Here is a 16,728-nt window from a genome sequence, read left to right as displayed (position 1 = left end):
TTTATAGTTTTTATTTTCTGGTAATCATTATGGAGGAATTGGAGAGTGGAAAATATCTGAATGGCAATATAATACACTTGTAAGGTTTAATTTTTCAAAATCTCCTTTGCTGTGAATGAGAAGGGTCTTGGCATTTGGGGGACGATCTTTGTAATATACGTACAAGAATATACTACTACTTCTCCCAGGATATTGGCAAGAATAGACCTGCCATCCTCATCTTGAGTCTCAAAGAGAAGATGTCAACGCATAAAGGTCTCCCTGACACCATTCTGTTGCAGCATCAACAAATAGATACATATATGTACATTCTTTAATGTATCTATTATATTGAGAAACAGTCATTTTGTGCATTAGTATATGTTAGTTATGATTTTCTTAGTGATTTTACATAAATTGTTTATTCAAGATATTTCCAGACTTCTCAAGTTGACCAGGATTATGTAACATCTACTTGCACCAGAATTATACAGAATTTGAGCAACTATACATAAGTAATGGGTAAGGAAAGGAGAAAGAAGACAGGCCAAAGCAACAGGAAATCCCGACATGCCATCCCCTATATCTCAAGCAGAAAGGAGAACACAGCATTTCATTTCAAAATACTGTATGTACATAATTTATTTTCAGCATTAGCTGGAAGTGAGGAGCCATTCTAAGAGAAACACCCCTGTCAACTAGTGCAGAGCCACATCCACAAGTTATGATCAGCCAAAGTGAAAATCTTTTCTCACCTTTTAATGTGGGTTAATTTTTCACCTTTATCTTGTCATGGGGATACATTTAAAAAAGATTTTTCTTTTAGTAAGTGTCACATTATTTGTTAAACCACAGGCCACTGCCCACATGCAGCCTCCTTTCAATTTTTTTTTTACAAAATTTTGTGCAAGTGAAAAGGGTTAAATGGGTGACAGTGAATTTGAGTGTGTTTTTTTTACTGATATCACATCAGCAGCATAGTGACAGAATTAACATAACTCCTGAGTTGGCAGGAAGATGGGCACAGACGACAGGAAATGAAAGAATCTTTCATTAAATAAGCAACAAAATCAAAAGAAAAGAAGCAAGACAAGAAGCTGCGTTACAGAAACAAGAACTGAAAGGCCGATTTATGAAGAGAATTCTAAATAATAAGACTCAAAGTAGAAACATAAGGATACACAAGCCACACTAACACCCCTACAGACACTTCAAAGCCAAAATCACCAAGATTTAATGAAAAGCATGACAACATGGACACCGAATAAAGCCAAGGGTGGCAGAGAGATGAGTGGGTTGTTTGTTTAAGTCCATTACCAACAGGTAAGACTTCACAAATTTTCAAAGTATGCCCATCTGAGTTAAGGCCTTGAATTTATCAGCCTAAAGATGTATGAGATGACTGAGGAGGGATATAGAAAAAAAATTATGAGACTCTCCCGATCAGGGTGAGACTGCTTATCAGGTGAAATGAAATAGTAGTTGAATGCAAAAATATGTTTCATGAATTTGCAGATTTGCTCTTCAGGGAAGAGTTTGTCGGCACCTGTTCATCTGAGACGGTACTATTCCTCAGGAGACGGAGGTAAACGGGTAAACGGCGGGAGTAACTTTAATAAGTTATTTCCCTTGCTGTTTAGCTCACCCGCAGATCAAGGGGGGGTCCCCAGCTCCACTAATTGCCTGATGTCACCCAGGATTTTGCTGGCATTGCACAGGGACGCGTCATCTATTGACATTTACCTGCACAAACGGCTTAATCCAATAAGTGGTGAAATCTGTTAAGGCCCTTTAGTCGGCTGGCCAGAGAGGGCTGACGAGACCCCATGTAATGCCACAGTTAACAGCGTGGTATCCACCAGGGAGATTTGTGCTCCGAGAGGTCCAACCTTTAGGGGGGTAGGTCCTGAGCCTGTCTACCCTGGGACTGGTTGTGAGTCACGCAAAAGTCCGTAAAGTGGCCACGCCAGTGTCTACCCAAGCAGAGGGTTAAGTCTGCCCAAGAGACATTGGCGAGATGGCGAAGCTTGCGTAGCAGTACTTGGAGGCTCATGGGATAAACTTAGAGGAATGCTAGATGCCAATGAAGAAGGATGCCAAGCACAAGCTGAGAAGATAGGTGCCTTATGGGTCACAAATTAAGACAATTAGCCAAAACTGTGCTTATTAAGAGTAATGACCAACAGAAGTTCAAGCAAAAGACAATTAGTGTTTCATTAAAGGAAGAAGGAAGGGATGATTTATTAGGACACTGACACAGCCCAGATGGAAAACTATGTCGAAAACGGTGAGTAAAGCTGGTAATTATTATTATTAATACCTTGGGAAATAACTTACAATCAAAGAAAATTATAATTTATTAGCATTTCTGCATTAGCCAAGATTTTAACTGTGACCCTTGGTTTAGAAAACACAGCAAGTTTGACACCCCCCCACCCTTACAGGCGCTCAAAATCACTGTCTGTCATTATTTCTAACCTTAGGCCATGGTTTGCCTTAGAAACAAAAGGCAGGGAATTTGACCACCCTGCTTGGTAGCCAGATGGTCAAAGTAACTGTGTGTTGTTTCTAAGCCAAGGACCAAGGTTACTCATGTGGTCAGTCACTATTTATAAATGATTCAACCTTGGTTCGGATCCTCACTAGCACAGAATAATTTCCTTTGCATGCAAATTATTACCAAGGTACGTATAGTGAATTTGGCATCAAAGTATATTTGTGGCTTGATATATGTGAAATATACATGTATATATGTGTGTGTACATGCAGTGCATAATTCTTTTTTTAAATGTGGAATGAAAAAACAATTTCCATCAGTGATCCAAGTGGTTGCAACAGCAGATAACCTACTATCATCAGTCATTTAACTTAAGAATGGCTCTCTCCATGGAAAATGGAAGGAGATTTATTGCTCTACACAATGTTGCCTTACATGTACTAATCCTTCTTTTCTCCACGAGGAGCTCCAAAGATTACTTCTCTTCTCCCTTTTCATCATAATTAGCTGCCTGTTACTAGGTCAGGCATAGGTCAGACCTATGACTTGGTGCAAGTTAGTTGTATGCAATTCACAACTGTCTCCAATACTATTCAACTAGATTCAGTTCCAGGTCTTTAACCATTTTTTTCTATTAGAGTTTGTGGCTACCTGTAAATGTCCTCCCCAAGGAATTCCGTTGTCTCTTCAGGTCCACTGTCAAATGTATCAGCACCTGACGTGCCTCCTGCATAAGCGAATGTGTTTGCAGTGAAACATACCAAATTTGTAACTAATTTGTATTTTTCATAACTAACAAACCTTCGGTCTTAACATTAGGATTTACTAGCGCCAAGCTGGAAACCGGTAGAATTAAAATTACACTTGTGAGATCCAGGGACTAATGGCATCTATACCAGGTCACGGGGCATGTATACCCAGAATGCCCACGGCTACCTGTGACCCATCAGTTATTTTCCTACCGCCTTTAAGATAAGACGTGTTACTGTCTATCTCATTTAAAGCCGGTTTTTCAGTTTGCCCATTCTTTATCCATTTCATTTTTTATTTTTCATTCCTTTTCTTTCTCCAAGTGTGATCAGTGTGTGGTAATCTATTTAATACAAACCAACTAGTACTATGGTTACAAGGCATGCCTGCTTCCCAACTCCACTGCTCTGTTGCAGCTGGATTAGATTACTCATAGAAAGATTCAATATGGACGGCTAAAAACTTGTGTACATGTATTAAGCTACAAGAGCCACCTGAGCTTCTTACTCTGATGGAGGATGTTATGGCATTGCACGTAACACATGATTATGTTCTGTTAAAGTAATGGGTTTTGATTTAGAAAATTAATACGGCTTTTTAAAAAAAATTATATTTCCATAAGTAAACCTCGGGAGAGATAAATCTTGAATCAGTTAGACAAAAAACAGATCATGAAATTGAATAAGAATCAAGGTTATCGAAAATAAAATTTTAAAAAACGTAAGACTCACCTCCCATTGACTCCTACACCATATGGTGACCAGGACCCTTTCCAGTAACCTCTGTGGCTAGGATCTCCACCAGGCATAGCTGGAGATGTGTTGCGTATCAAGCGTGGATCAAGTTCATTCCATGCACGTTCACCTGATGTAATGTACCCATCAAGCATCAATGTGTGTGCTGTGCTGCGATCCACATGGTCTAAAATGTGCTTCATAATTATTTCTGTCAAAGGAAAAACATATATACTGGTTATAAAACATAAAAACCCAACAGCAATTTTATAAACTATATACATAAAAAAAAATAGACTACTTATTTGTTGTCCAAAGATTTAGGTCTCCCCAAAGTGTTTCTGGATCCTGATTCTTCTCCAACAGATGCAAACTGAATTTGTGCCAATAAGACATTTTTGATGCCAACAAAATGTATTAACGCATTTTTTAAAAACAAAACCGACTTTTTTTTTTTTACAACTGGATTAGGTTCTTCAGTTACCTTTTTGGACATATTCAAAAGGAGAAGATTCTAGTCTATTCTAGCTCTAAACTCCTTCTACTGGCAGAAAATGACCATATCTAGTGTTGTCCAGCCAGTATGTAAACTTTGTGGGACTGGAAAGAGGAAATTACCTTGTAAAGCAATAGACTTGTACGTACCAAGAAATTTTTTTTCACAGAATTTGTTTTTGCACTAAAAACACATAAATTAAAGACAGTATGTGCACCTATTTTGTTGGGAGAGGACTGCATTATTTGCACTTCATACTACATACTTAGATACTACGTATTTCACTTGGAACTAGTGAGCTACTAAACAACGATGTCTAGAAGTCTGAAGTTCTGGGGATTAATAAGGGGCCATGGCATGAACTAGTACCCTGTTAATGACACCACTATGTGCAGTCAGTACTGCAAAAGGACCAAATCACCAGTAGGTTAAAACACTGACTCTTCATCTGCAGAAATGCATACCCCTATTGTTCTTGCTGTGTGAAAAGGGACCAAGATTGGAAGGAAAAGCAGTCAAGTCAGGAGCATCCTCTCCTTTTGAGAGTAGTAACAAACTGGCTACTAGAGAGCCATTTGAGAATAATTCTTGAGAGCCACAAACCAAGATTAGAAATTGAAAAAGGTTTTTGGAACCTCCATAAATCAAGAGCTGTAGTTACAGCCCTGATTCATGACCTTTGACATCTGTTATCATAAGCTTTCAAGTTGACTTGATGTAACCAAGAATAGATGAAAAAAAATTGGTTCCCTACCCTGTACTGAGTTATTACTATTAGCCTACCTCATAAAGTGCACTGCAGGCATTACTAAATAGTGCTTGCAGTATCCCTTTGGCACCTGGATGCACCCAGTTATTAGCCTTTAACTTTACCTTCATTCCCACTCCCTTTCTTCAGTCTTGCTGTTTAACCTCTCTAACTATTACTTTTGAGTGCAACTGTAGTGTTTTTTCTCTATCCTACCTTCGATTCTTGTACTGGATCAATCTCTTTTATCTTGCTGTTCAACCACTCATACTTCCTCTTTTCACCGTCTAATTGCTGAATGACTAAAAGAGCCCATGTACTTGGTTAAATGTCCTAAATTTCATTAATCTAATTCATGGATAAATCTTGAATCTTCCTTGTCAACAAGTGGAACAAGCAAGGACAGAAAACAATAAGGGCAACGAGCTGAGGTTGTAAAAGAAGTCATTTTACCTTCACCATGTAAGCAGTCATATAAGCTAAGCCAATGCTTCTCTGGTTAGTTGTGTGAGAAACCTGGCTAGAAAGAACATTTAACTTGCTTGCCTACTTAGGATGGTTGTTATGAATGCTGTCTTCAGAGTAAGATTCTGTAGAGAAGCATCTTTCAGAGGTTCATACAGTGAACTGGATAGGCATTTTAACACCAGTGACAAGTCCAAGGGTGGGGACTGCACAGTCCAGGCAAGACGTCCCTTTCAAAACATTGGCACATGTAAGGAAGTTTAATGGAAAAGCCCAGCTTTTGAATATATACCTATCAGAAGGCATAGCAGTAACACTTGGCAACAGTCTGACACAAAAGACCTCTCTCCTAAAGGCAGAACTGGAGACCTCGTAGGTATGAAGATTAAGGAGGCTAAGACTGTGCAAAGTCCACAAAAAACTCTTGGAATCAAACTTGCTGAGACCAAAGTTACGCTATGAGGGTTCTGCACTGCTTTCAATGCATGATGCATATCTAAGAGTCGCAAGGACATCTCACACAGAAGTACCTGGTTCCATCTGCTAAAGGTGTCAAATACCATCTTGCACTTCTTGGGATGACTCTGGGGATCAGAATGGTATTATGACCCTCTGCCCACAACAGAACATCCACCATCAGTTGACACTTGTGTGTCAACTATTGTTGGTACGTATTGGTTCATTTTACTATTATTATTATTATTATTATTATTATTATTATTATTATTATTATTATTATTATTCTGATCATGCACCCAATTCATATCGAACAAGACCATAGAGGCCATTGACTTAAAATTCAAATTTCCAAAGAATATGGTGTTGATTAGAAAGAAGTAACAGAAGGTAAATGGGAAATACAGAAACAAAAGATCAGTAATTATAAAAGAAAAAACAAATTAAATTAATAAATAAGTAGATACAAATGTAAGTACTATTATTATTAACATAAAAGAACTGGTTTAGGGCAGTGATGTATTGCCTCTTCACTCGAACTTTTCATATTTGAATCACCAAGCTAAATTCTATTATATTTAGTACAGTCCTTTCATCTTGCATCCTGAGTGCCGAGTATCCGCTTTGCATGCTTTCATCATATATATTTATATATATATATATATATATATATATATATAGATATATATAGATATATATATATATATATATATATATATATTATATTTATTTATGCATGTCATCCTCAGGGGGACTTCCGCAGTCCAATGCTGTGAAGAATAAAGGATCTCGGGAACTGAGAAGTTCAACTGTGAGGCATATTTAATGCACACTGGTGTTGCTGTTCAGCAAATCTGGTTGCTCTCAGCAAAAAGGGAGCAGGGATAATTGTGAATGTGATAGATCTCTGTTAAAATACAACTGGAGTCAAGCAAGAGCCTTAATCTCATGTAATGACACAGTTAAAAGGAATATAATTGAATCTTGTTTCATCAAGTCAAATAATAGAAATGTTCTAAATTTAAGTCTTGGTTTATTTAAACTTGATGCTTTCATAATGAAAAAGAGTTGTAGATAAATATAAGCAACAAAATTAATATACTCAGTTTTTACATGTTTTGGACTGTAAAGATACTTTGTAATTTCAGTTAGGGTCAAATCTGTTTAGGTTTGTGACCGCGTGATATCCGATAATCCTGGATTATCTCTTAATTTTTACCCTTTTGACAATTAACCATCTGGTATTCTTGATCTTGTGTACCTGAGACCTTTCTCTCCAATTGTATTTCACTGGCTCCTTGACAATGTCTTAGTAAAGACGAAAGCGCTTGGATTTCTGACTATCATTTTCCTGTGGTATTCGCTTATATATATGTGTATGTATATTTATATATATTATGCAGTGGAACTGCGATGTCAATAATTTAAGTGAAGCAAGATGTGATAAAGAAAAAATACAATGTTACATTGACTTTATTTCAATAGTTCCATATACTATTCAGCTGAATTCAAATATTTATGGAATGAACAATACAATTATATACTGTATACAAATATTATACAGTACATAATGATACATTAATTTACTTAAACTGAAATAATTTATCGTAAAATGGAAGAAAAACAGTGATATAGTTAAATGTAACATATTTATAAATTTTCCCAGGATTTCAGGCGGGGGGGCACGTGGCCCCTCTTGCCCGTATGTGCGGGCACCCAAGTCTAGTTTCTTTTCAACTGAATGCTCCCATTCCTTTCAATTTTTCAATTTGGGAGAATGTCTGCAATTTTCTCAACCTGAATACTTTGCCCAAAGAGGAAATTTTTGGCTTTCATGACTAAACATTTTACTAACTTCCTATACGTATTTTTCAAAGACATCATAATCTATGTTGTTGTCATCAAGTTTCTTAGTTAGGAATTTATCATAAGAAGAATGATTTCTATCTTTTTTAAGCATTTATATTTCTCTCTTTTGGTGTTTTCCCTACTTAATTCAAACCTTGACCAGTTTCAATTGAGAGGAATATAAGAGGTCATAGTTACCTTTAATCTCTTTGCATTACCCAACGCTATCTTCACCTTATAATTGACTGCGGTCATCAACTGTGTCATGATTTTATCATGGAGATCAGCTATACAAGGCTCCTTAACAGAATTGGCCATAAAGAAAACAATAAATAAAAATGAAAGCCTATGAATCGCTGATGACATGAGTGAGAGCCAACTCCCTATTTACTGACTGCTTCTTACCCTACTTCTAAGGGATAGAGCCAACATTCTTAGTGTTTGGTAGGCCAAACTCAACTACTGTGACCAGAGCATTGCAGGTATGAAATTGTTATCACCCCAATTATGTTGGCAGGCAAATCAGAAAAAGTGCTAAGAGTACCATCAATAGAGACACCCCATCCATGAAGTATATGGACCAGCTACAATAGTACATAGTTTGACCAATTAGACATCACTATCAATATTCAAAAAACATCTTTCAGGTCAATGTGTCCAGTGGGAGATTATTACACCACACTCACTTTTAACTTTGAAACAAAATCCTTGTGTGATAATGAAGCTCAAGAAAATGAGTTAAAGCAGATGGACAGAGATAAAATTAAGCAAGTAAAGTACATGAAGTACAACATCTTAAAGGTACAGTTGGGGTGAAAACAATAGTTGCACTAAGAAATAAGTTGAAGAAGCAGGCTTGTAATGTGGATGATAGCTGATCAACAATGAAATAGTAGACTGAAGTAGTAATGAGATAGAGAGAAAGAGTACAACGGTATATTTACATTTAGCGCCGGGCTAAATGTACTTTCCTGGTCAGAGAGACATCTTGCACACCAAATGGCTTCAGCACAGGATAATCTACAAGTCAAATATACTGCAAAATGGCATTCCCTCAACAAAAGCGGATTTTTTAGTGCTTCTCACCCTTCAGTATCCACTTTAGCCATTTCTTAAAAGATTATCTCTCAGAGGTCTCATGGCTCAGAGCATGAATGAAGAGATTTTTCTCAAAGACTGCCTAAACACTCCAGCCTATAACCATATGAAGTCTCCTCGTATCTGCACATCAAGTTTTATGGGTTTTGCTTCTTCTGGCCATTGTCAGTTTCCAACCTTTGCCCAACAATGGTTACCCACAGCAGTGTTTCATTTCTTCAAATAGGAGAAAGATGAAGGAAAGACAGGAACATGGGCGAGCTCCACAATAAGAGGGAGGAAGGCAAGCATTGTGCATCTTCTCCATGCCTCTAGCTCCTGTCTAAAGTCTCCTTTGTTGAAGTAGTAGCTATGCTTGACATCTCATGGACATCTCCAAAAGAAAGGATTACCACCACTGGAGGGCCAACTACACTGAGCTCCTCACAGGTTCAGCAACATCAGAGGTAAAAGTTGATATGGTACAAGTAGGCTTATTATCATACTGTAATTATCATTTGTATTTCTTTTTTTATCTCAGTCATCCTGTTTGATTAGGTGGTTGCATCCTGCCTTCTTAGGAACCCATCACTTTTCTCAATATGTGCACTGTTTCTAGTAGCACTCTCTTCTGGATGAGTCCTGAAACTACTTAGGCATTTAGTTTTTCCAGATTCCTTTTCAGGGATCTTGTGATCATGCCTAGTGTTCTGATGATTAAATGTATAATTTCCATTGGCATATCCCATATTCTTCTTATTTCTATTTTCAGGTCTTGATTACTTATACATTTTTTTCTTTCTTTCTCATCTACTCTGGTGTACCATGGTATTGCAACATCAATGAGCTACTTTCTTCTTGCTTTAGTCAATCAGTGCCAGATCTGGTCTATTGACACGTATCACCCTATCTGTTCTAATACCATAGTCACTGAGGATCATTGCCTGATCATTTTCTATAACTCTCAAGTTGGTGATCATACCACTTATTACTGCATGATAGCCTTGCACAGGCTCTAGTGGAGGACTTTTGCTGCTGAATCATGCCTCTTTGTACTGGTTTTGTGCAAGTACCAGAAGTTTGCTTACTATGTGTTTATGGTCTCATTTTTCATAATGCACTTCCTGCATATGAGTGACATGTTATTTCCAACTACATATTCTTTGGACATACATATCTGGTTCTCAGGGCCTGATCTTGTGCTGCTGTTAGCATGCCTTCTGTTTACCTCTTGAGTTCTCCTCTCTGTAACCATTGCCATGTTTCACTGGTGGCCAGTTCTTTAGTCTGTCTCATGTACTGTCCATGCATTGGTTTCCTATGCCATTCCTCTGTTCTGTTTTTCATTCCCCTGTCTCTGTATATGTCTGGGTCTTCGCTGCTTTTATCAGTCCTTCTTCCTATGCACACCTTAGCCACTCATCTTCATTGGTTTTGAAGTATGCTATGCTTAGCAGACCTCTCCCTCCTTCCTTTTGTGTTATGTATGGTCTGTCTGTATTTGCTCTTGGGTGCAGTGCTTTGTGCTGCAGAGTTCAGCCTCTGTTCACTCTACTACTCCTGCGCTGTATCTGATTACTGATACTGCCCATGTGTTAATGGCTTTCATCATGTTTCCGGCGTTGAGTTTTGACTTGCATATCGCCTCAAGTCTCCGTATAGTAAATTCTTTTCTGATTGTGTCCTTCACCTCCTGGAGTTTTATATCCTCTCCTATTATTCCAAGGGATTTGTATCCCAGCGCATCTATGTGTTTGACACTGTTCCTATCTGGTAGCTTTATCCCTACAGTCCTTGTTACTTTGCTTTTTTGCATGTTGACCAAAGCACATTTTTCTATTCCAAACTCCATCCTGATGTCCCCAGATACAACACTCACAGTCTGGATTAGGGTATCTATTTCCTTGATGCTCTTACCATACAGCTTCGTGTCTTCCATGAATATCAGATAGTTAATTCTGTTGCCTCCTTTCTTGATTTGGTACCCAATATCCATCTTCTGCAGTACTTTTGTCAAGGGAATCATGGCTGCTACTGATGTTAACCTGAGCTAGTTTTATCCCAGAGCTTGTAAATGTTGTATTCCAGCTGTGCACTCTATTTTCTAGGAAACTCATGGTCTTTTCCTCTGCCCCATATATTTCCAGGCATTCTATTAGCCATGTGTGCAGTATCATAGGCCTTCGTATTTTTATTATTCAGAAGATGAACCAAAGAATACGGTATTCTTTTGAAAAGAAGTAACGAGAGGTAAAGGGAAATACAGAAACAGATCATTATTTACTAAAAATGAAAGATAAGTTAGCAAATTAATTGAGAAAATTGTAAATTATTAAACTACAAAGAGAACTGTATTAGTGTAGTAATGCATTGCCTTTTTGCTTAAACTTTTGAAGTTCCAATTGCATGGCATCCTCAGGGAAAATGTTTCCTCAGTCCAACAGTGAGTAATAAAGGACCTCTGGAACTATGAAGTTTGACAGCAAGGGACATTTACCATATATTGGTTTAGCATCAGGTTGCTCTCGGCAGGAAAAGAGAACAGGGATCAACTGTGAATGTGAAAGATCTCTAATAAAATACAACTTATGAGAAATTGACCAACAAGAGACCCTTTGTCGATGGTCCAAGCCATAACTGATAATACTAGGAAACAGAAACCAACTACAACTTTATCTAAAAAGATATAAATCTCTGGCTAGTAATGAAAGGACAAATCTCCTAAAACAGGTTGCACTGATTTTAGCACTTTTATAATTATATTATATGAACCCTTATGTACAATATGTACCTAACTTCCATATGGCATTTGCTGAAACTTTCATTAGATGTTTCTCAACAGTAAGATGAGTCAAAAGTTATACCAAAAATAGTTAAGAGCTTCAGATTCATTCAGCAGTCCCATCCAGCTGAAAGGGAGGATGGGGTGGAAAATCTGTACAAGATCTACTATCCGACTCTGGAAGAAAAGAGATTGATGAAAAAGCCTCATCCTTCTCGGGAATCAAATAAACTCCCGAAGAAGAAGGGGCTCCATTACAAACATTAGCCTGGTGGCCTCCCGATACTTCCATCGACGAATCAATGGAAAAAAAGGAAGGAGACTCAGGGACAACACTACCATGGGGGATGACTACTGCAGGAGACGAAACATCGGGAAGAGGCGAAAAACCTTCCCAAGTAGGAAGAGTCGAAACCCTCCGATGTTCTCTCTCGCCAAAAAAACGACCTCAACTGCTCCTTAGGCCATGCCCGGCATTCTGTGCAAGGATTCATAGTAGTACAAAAATTAGAACGACACCTACTGCATGTTATGTGAGGGTCATTGGCTGCCGGAGCCAGAAAACGAGAACACGGAAAACCTGGAACTCCAGGGCACATACACTGACGCCGAGAAGGAGCAGAAGAAGCCATATCATCAGCCAAACACACACACACACTAAACGCAAGCAAAACAGGCAATGAACCAGGAAAAGGCCAAGAGAGGTTAACATGACTCGCCCAAGTGGTCAAAAGAAAGACAGATGCGTGATCATAGGTATGGTCTTCGACCATCCTTCACCCGATCTACGCATGCGTTGCCAGATATCACAAGATTCCTTGCTTCCATCCGTTTTTTAACCGGATCCAGCTAGGCGCAAGAATTTATCCTATTGTTAAGACCGAAGGTTTGTTCGCGTATGAACAATAGTGATTTTGTTTTACTAGACTTCAGCCTCATACCCCATTGACTACACCATTCACTAATTTGCTCAATGTCACAATTGAGACTAAGGGCAGCTTCATTTCTTGAAAGTGGAGACTTTACTACACCCACAAGTGTTGCATCACTGGCATACTGAACAATCTTGTTTTCCAGGCCAACAACCATATCACTTGTATACACTAATAATAACAGTGGACCAAAAACACTAAACTATGGCACTCCAGACACAATTGGTCTTGATTTTCTGAAGATACCATCAACAGAAACACCCTGCTGTCTAATTGTAAGGAAATCTTGAGGTAATCCTAAAACATATCCACCCACTCCAAGATTCTTTAGTTTATAAACAAGTGCCTTGTGATTTACAAACTGAAAGCAGCACTAAAATCTATTTGAATTACTCTACACTTAAAACCCTTATCAAGGTTCTCTCGCAAAAGGCATGTCAAGTCTAAAGAGCATCACAGGTACCTAACTGCTTCCTATATGCATAATGCATACTGACTATCAGCTAACAATCATTTAGATTCCACATACTTATACAGTGGTGTAAAAATAAGTTTTTCTGTAACTTTGGAGAAGACAGGGAGAATAAGAATTGGCCTGCAGTTACTGTAGTCTCCAGATATGTCATTCTTTGGAATAGGCACTGTATTACTAAAGTTGGGGTCATCCGCACAGATACTACATTGACCTAAACATCTAAAGAATCTACTAATCTTGGGAGACAACGCCATAGAAACCTTTCAAAAAAACAAAAGAAAGAAACCATCAGGATCTACTCCATCAAGATTATTAAGAATTTTCTTAACATCCAGAGAGCAAAATGCAAATTTTGTTAGAATAGTTTCAGGGAGAGACCTATCATTAGCTAATTGCTTAGCTTCAATAGCTCAATGAGGAAGTTCTGCCTTTTCTTTAGTGATAGTAACCAATGTACCATCATCTGTTAGTAGTAGCCTCCATGAATGTACCATCAACCCATGACTGGTCATTAGTCCAGAATTTGACCTTTCTAGGGGTACCCCTAGCTAAAATAGGCATCAGCATTTCATTTAACTGTTCTTGGGATCTGGTTATAACATCAGAAATATTGAGTGCCTGACAAGCTTCAATAATACGATCCTAATTGTTTATGGATATTAATCAGACCATTTTCTCAATGATGGCATTAGGAATATACTGATTGACAATATGTCCATCTCAATGGTGCAATAATTGAAAGTGCCTATATATTCACAGGTCATGGTCTTGACGACATAATTGAAACAACTGAGTAAGAGGTGTAATCTATTATACCTAAAATATGCATGGATTCCTCAATTAGCTGGAAATATATCAGAGGATTCACAGACCAAGTGCAGACCAGCCTTGATGATCATTGAAATTTGAATTAAGCCACTCACTGAGCTTTGCACTGCAGTCTCCACAAACAACCGTTTATATTTGGATTTCTGTAAACAGCAAATATGTAAATATTGTAGAACTTAATACACATCTTACAAATGAAGAACTTCGTGCCAACTACACTCCAGGTTGTCTTGCATGTAGTCTCCCTTCTGCCAAGAATTCTGCCAATAAAGTGATGCAAGCATTAAAGGAGCAGGAGGAGGTTTGGGAAAGGGAGGAGGGAGAGGTTAAGCTAAAGCTACTCACCGTGTTCCTTTACCAAAACCTTCCCGGCAAAAGAGTGGTAAGGGTGGGGATCTAACTAACTGGTGGCATGAAGGTCCACAAGTATTCCGTTATGCCTTTCAACTCCATTAACCACACTATTATTCATGATAAAGTAAACAAAGAACTCAAAAACACAAGTTTCCTCTAGCAGTCACCAGGAGAACAGCATGAAATCCTTACTTGAAGGTGGCAGAAGACAAGTGCTTGGTGAGGGCAGGTGAGAGTATTCCCCAACTTATTTAACTGTATCCTGTTACTAAGTTTCAGTGACCTATTCCAGCTAGCACTGAGGAATACTCTCTCATAAAAGGTGATGCTGGATGTCTCCATAGGAACAAAAATTTATTTAGTTAGACAAAACAGACACAAGGGATGCTTAGTGGTGCCAGGGGATTATTTTTTTAAAGTCAAATATTGATGTGCCTGGGATTTTGTGTGACACATGAAATGGGTTATATTACAATAATAGGTTTGTGATGAAACTAAAGATAAAAACATCATGCTAGGATAGAGCTCACTCAACAAATGAGTGATAGTGACCTCCAATGCCTTTTAACTTAAAAATGAACACAGAATTGTTTTATGCCCACATTAGCATCTTCAATGTTCCAAATGTTATCACATCTTTTATATGACAGTAATGTCACCTTTTGTCCAATGTTTCTCTCTCCTACAACACTCTCATTTTAGTAACCTTTAATAGTTACTTCAGTTCTGCTACTTTACCAATTGTGAATGCTTATGATTATTCCAAGACCATAAAACTTTCCTTAAGTAATACCATTTATGGATAATTCTTTGTAAACAAATCTACAGCGTTCCCTTAGGGTGCGTCCACAATAAGACACAATTAGGGTACATCCACATGAAAAGACAGTGCCATCAGGCAAACATTGCTACCAGATTATGATGGGAAGCAGAAATGAGCACCAATGATTGAAAAGCACAAAAACAATGGACGCTGACGTGGCAACAAAGTGCTACCAGATCTAGCTTAGACTCAAGGTCTTTTTACTCATTCACTGGGTAGACTAGAGAGCAAATTTGAAAACCTGTCCACAAACACAGTCCAGTGTAGCAAAAATTCATTTCATGGTGTTCAACAAGCTTAAGAGGAAGTAAAGAAATGCCACTGCAGCATTTTATGTAATTGCCTTTGGCTGCCACACATTGATAGAGCTCTTTAATACTGTAGAATGGTTTCATGGTTTTTTTCCATCTCTGACGTCACCAGCACACTTCTTGCTCCCCCTTGCAGTCAGGTATATACCAGCGATGGGCACTGTCTGATCATGTACACACACATTTGTCCAACTCACACCTGGAAATTATCGTATTACTATTGTCCTTACTCGTTTTGTCCTGAAGATGATCTTTCTACCACTTAATCTTTTTGCTACTGAAAATGACCATGTTACTGTTACTGTTACTAAATTAGTGATCTAGCTTCACCACCATCAGTTCCCAGGTTACTGTAATGCCAGGCTTACATACTGGTCTTATGTATTCTCCCAATTTTTTGTTAATTCTCCAAATTTTTTTTTAGTTAATATGGTAATGTCCCACTCTTTTATTTTCATTGATTTATGTGATCTCTCCAGGACACAAATACACTAAAATATCTGTTAAATCTATTAAGAACACTCCTTACCTGTTTCAAGATATGGATTTGGCTGAGCTGGTGGGGGTACAAAAAACCGGCTGAATATCACACCTGGGGCACCATCTTCTGGTGACATTGATAATTCCTGAATCCAGAAGAGAGCCAAATTAAAGACCTATTTCCTTATTTGTACATATGCATTCATTTTCTTCATTTATAAATATGAATAAGAATTTTGAAAAACAATTACCAGAGGAAAGTAAATAACAAAGAAAAGACAAATGGCAGTTCTGTAAACCTCGTTACACTCTTCATGAAGACTCATCTAGGCTAACCAATAATGGACCTTCCACGGCTGGTGTATCAATTCATATCCCAGAAAAGGCAGTCCCTGGTTTGGGACGGGGGTTCTGTTCTTGTCCCATGTTGTAAGCCAAAAATTGTTGTTAACCAAATCAGTGCAAATCGTAAGAAAACCTTATTTTTAATGCTTTTGGGTGTATTGAAAACTATGTAAACTGCATTTTTATTGCATTTTTCATAAAAAAAAATTCAAATATTGATTTATTTTGCCTTTTTGGAGTAATATTTCTTCCGTGTGATCGGTGTCATGAGTGTCATAACCCTGGAACATGTAAACCAGGAAATAATTTCTGATGAATATATTTGAAAAAAAGTCTTAATCTCAGAAG

The 16,728-nt window shown here is 38.0% G+C and overlaps 1 protein-coding gene across 1 annotated transcript in view; it reads right to left on the bottom strand.

Annotated features, from left to right (window-relative positions):
- LOC135212252 (uncharacterized) overlaps positions 1 to 16,289 on the bottom strand; it is a 41,372-nt gene extending 25,083 nt beyond the window's left edge. Inside the window, exons 1-2 of the mRNA XM_064245694.1 lie at positions 16,085 to 16,289; positions 3,958 to 4,171 (exon numbers count right to left, since the gene is read on the bottom strand). Of these exons, the coding sequence (XP_064101764.1) occupies positions 3,958 to 4,171; positions 16,085 to 16,172 (302 nt within the window). The 5' untranslated portion in view covers positions 16,173 to 16,289. The remainder of the gene's footprint in view (positions 1 to 3,957; positions 4,172 to 16,084) is intronic.
- Between the last annotated feature and the right edge of the window lie 439 nt (positions 16,290 to 16,728).

The sequence above is a fragment of the Macrobrachium nipponense genome, chromosome 40 (genome assembly GCF_015104395.2).
Source record: "Macrobrachium nipponense isolate FS-2020 chromosome 40, ASM1510439v2, whole genome shotgun sequence".
NCBI lineage: Eukaryota > Metazoa > Arthropoda > Malacostraca > Decapoda > Palaemonidae > Macrobrachium > Macrobrachium nipponense.
The sequence above is the reverse complement of the archived record's forward strand: the minus strand, read 5'-3'. Positions and strand labels throughout refer to the sequence as shown.